The sequence below is a fragment of the Lepidothrix coronata genome, unplaced genomic scaffold, assembly GCF_001604755.1.
Source record: "Lepidothrix coronata isolate B3197 unplaced genomic scaffold, Lepidothrix_coronata-1.0 Scaffold187, whole genome shotgun sequence".
Classification (NCBI taxonomy): Eukaryota; Metazoa; Chordata; class Aves; order Passeriformes; family Pipridae; genus Lepidothrix; species Lepidothrix coronata.
In genome coordinates, this window is record NW_016690367.1 from 890,076 (window position 1) to 892,422 (window position 2,347).

A 2,347-nucleotide genomic window follows, 5' to 3' on the forward strand; every position below is an offset into this window, starting at 1 on the left:
CCTCTGCTCGAGCAGAGGCAGGTTTGACCCTGCCCTGTGCTCCCCCCAGGGCAAGGACGCCATGCAGGAGGTGGAGATGCTGATGGAGAGGATGAAGCTGCTGCAGGAAAACCAGCAGGAGGAGGAGGGCGTCACACAGGAGGAGATGGAGACGCGCTTCGAGCTGGAAAAGACGGAGAGTTTGCTGGTCCCTCCCTCAGGTGAGGAGGTGCAGGGGGGCACCTGGCTGGGGAGGGGGTCCCCGTGGGCCAAGGGAAAGGGGAAAAGCCAGAATCTGCCTGGGAGAGCAGGATCAGCCTCTCAGTGCAGGGCTGGCTCTGTCTGGGGTCCCACCACGTCACTCCCGGCTGCCCTGGTGGTGCCTTGCAGATATTTTGGACCCCTCCCTGCAGTCCCACGTCCGCTGCTTCGTGGAGGACCCCGAGTTCGGCTACAAGGACTTCACACGGAGAGGGGAGCAGGCCCCCCCCACCTTCCATGCTCAGGTGAGAGGGGGGTGCTGGGAGGGGAGGGGGGGCAGCCCCTGCTTGTCTTGCCCTGGGAGGGACAGGGGGGACGTTCCCAGGGTGGTGGGAGCAGCTGGGTGGGCGAAGGGCTGGAGCTGAGCGAGATGCTGAGAGTTGTGGGGCCAACTTAGGGGGGAGAGACCCCCCCCGAAACCCCAAAATCCCCAATCCCCCAGGATTACACGTGGGAGGACCACGGCTTCTCGCTGATCAACCGCCTGTACCCGGACGTGGGGCAGCTGCTGGACGAGAAGTTCCAGGTGGTTTATAACCTGACCTACAACACCATCGCCATGCACTGCGGGGTGGACACCTCCATGCTCCGCAGGGCCATCTGGAACTACGTCCACTGCGTCTTCGGCATCCGGTAGGTCCCCAAAACCTGGCCTGGAGCTTGTTCTCCGCCTCGGGAAGAGCTCAGGAGTGGGTCCAGTGGCTTGGTCTTGCTCAGGATGTTGCTTGATTAAGAGAAAATGGTGCTGTTGTGGGGCTCGGCTGAGGTCCAGAAGGACCCCGGGGAGTGGCAATTGGGGAATAAATTTTTATTATAAGGGAGGCACAAAATTCTCTGTGATGAGGGAAGTGAGGCCCTGGCACAGGTTGCCCGGAGAGGTGGTGGACTCTCCATCCCTGGTTGTGGACTCCTCATCCCTGGAAGTGTCCAAGGCCAGGCTGGACGGGGCTTGGAGCTACCTGGGCTAGTGGAAGGTGTCCATGGCACCCCATGGCAAGGGGTGGAACGAGATGGGCTTTAAGATCCCTTCCAACACAAACTATTTTGGGATTCTGTGAGTGCACAGAATTCTGTGAGTGGCTGAAGAACACACTCTCCCCTCTCCCCCCCAGCTACGACGACTACGACTACGGGGAGGTGAACCAGCTCCTGGAGCGCAACCTGAAGATCTACATCAAGACAGTGGCTTGTTACCCGGAGAAGACGACCAAGCAGATCTACACCCAGTTCTGGAGGCACTTCAAACACTCGGAGAAGGTGCTGCCCCCTCCCTGCCCCCGCTGGCGGGGTGTTTGGGGGTGCTGATCCCACGCCCTGACCCCCCTCTCTCCCCTCAGGTGCACATCAACCTGCTCCTGCTGGAGGCCCGCATGCAGGCGGCCCTGCTCTACGCCCTCCGCGCCGTCACCCGCTACATGACCTGACCCTGCTCTGCTCCCCCCTCCTCCTCCTCCTGCCCCACGGGCCCCACGGGTGGGGGACAGGCCAGGGGGGAGCTGCCACCCTGTTCCAGTGAGCCTGCAACGTTATCTCCCTGCTGAAGGGAGCTGGGGAAGGAAAGTTGGGGCTTCCCCGTTCGTTCTCCCAGGGAAGGGGATCCCTAAGAAGTGGTGGGAAGAGCCTGTTGTGCCGCCCTGGCAGAGCTGGGGGTGCCCCACTGCTCTGTGCCCTTTTGGGGTGAGCCTGAAGGAAGCCAAACTGGGGGGTCTGTGGGAGCAGTGCTGGTGTCACACCACTGTGTGACACATCCTAGTGCCAGAGGACTGTCCCCCTGCCAGAGAGGGCCAGAGGGCTTCACTCCTGCTTTTTGGGGTCTCGTTGTGCCTTTCACTTGGGTGCCAGGGCAGGAGCAGGGGGAGGGGAGAAGTACCTGTGGGGTGTTTTACACCTTTTCTTGTGCATCTCCACTGCCCCAGTTTGAGGGGCTGAGGTGGGGAGCTGTGCTGGGACACGGGGCTCCCTCCTGCTGGCAGGGTGATGGAGTGACCGTGGCTTTATCCAGACGTGCCAGAGCATTCCCAGAGGCGCAGGTCGCCAGGGAGGTGTCTGTTTTGGGAAAGTCCCCACTCCTGGCTCTGCTGGAGCAGGATCCAGGGCCAGCAGCACC

General features: G+C 61.8%; 1 protein-coding gene across 1 annotated transcript in view; it reads left to right on the forward strand.

The window, feature by feature from the left end:
- The window catches only part of SESN2 (sestrin 2), a 9,398-nt gene extending 7,441 nt beyond the window's left edge, over positions 1-1,957 (forward strand). Inside the window, exons 6-10 of the mRNA XM_017831132.1 lie at positions 50-200; positions 370-485; positions 683-873; positions 1,353-1,497; positions 1,578-1,957. Of these exons, the coding sequence (XP_017686621.1) occupies positions 50-200; positions 370-485; positions 683-873; positions 1,353-1,497; positions 1,578-1,664 (690 nt within the window). The 3' untranslated portion in view covers positions 1,665-1,957. The remainder of the gene's footprint in view (positions 1-49; positions 201-369; positions 486-682; positions 874-1,352; positions 1,498-1,577) is intronic.
- Positions 1,958-2,347: the final 390 nt, after the last annotated feature.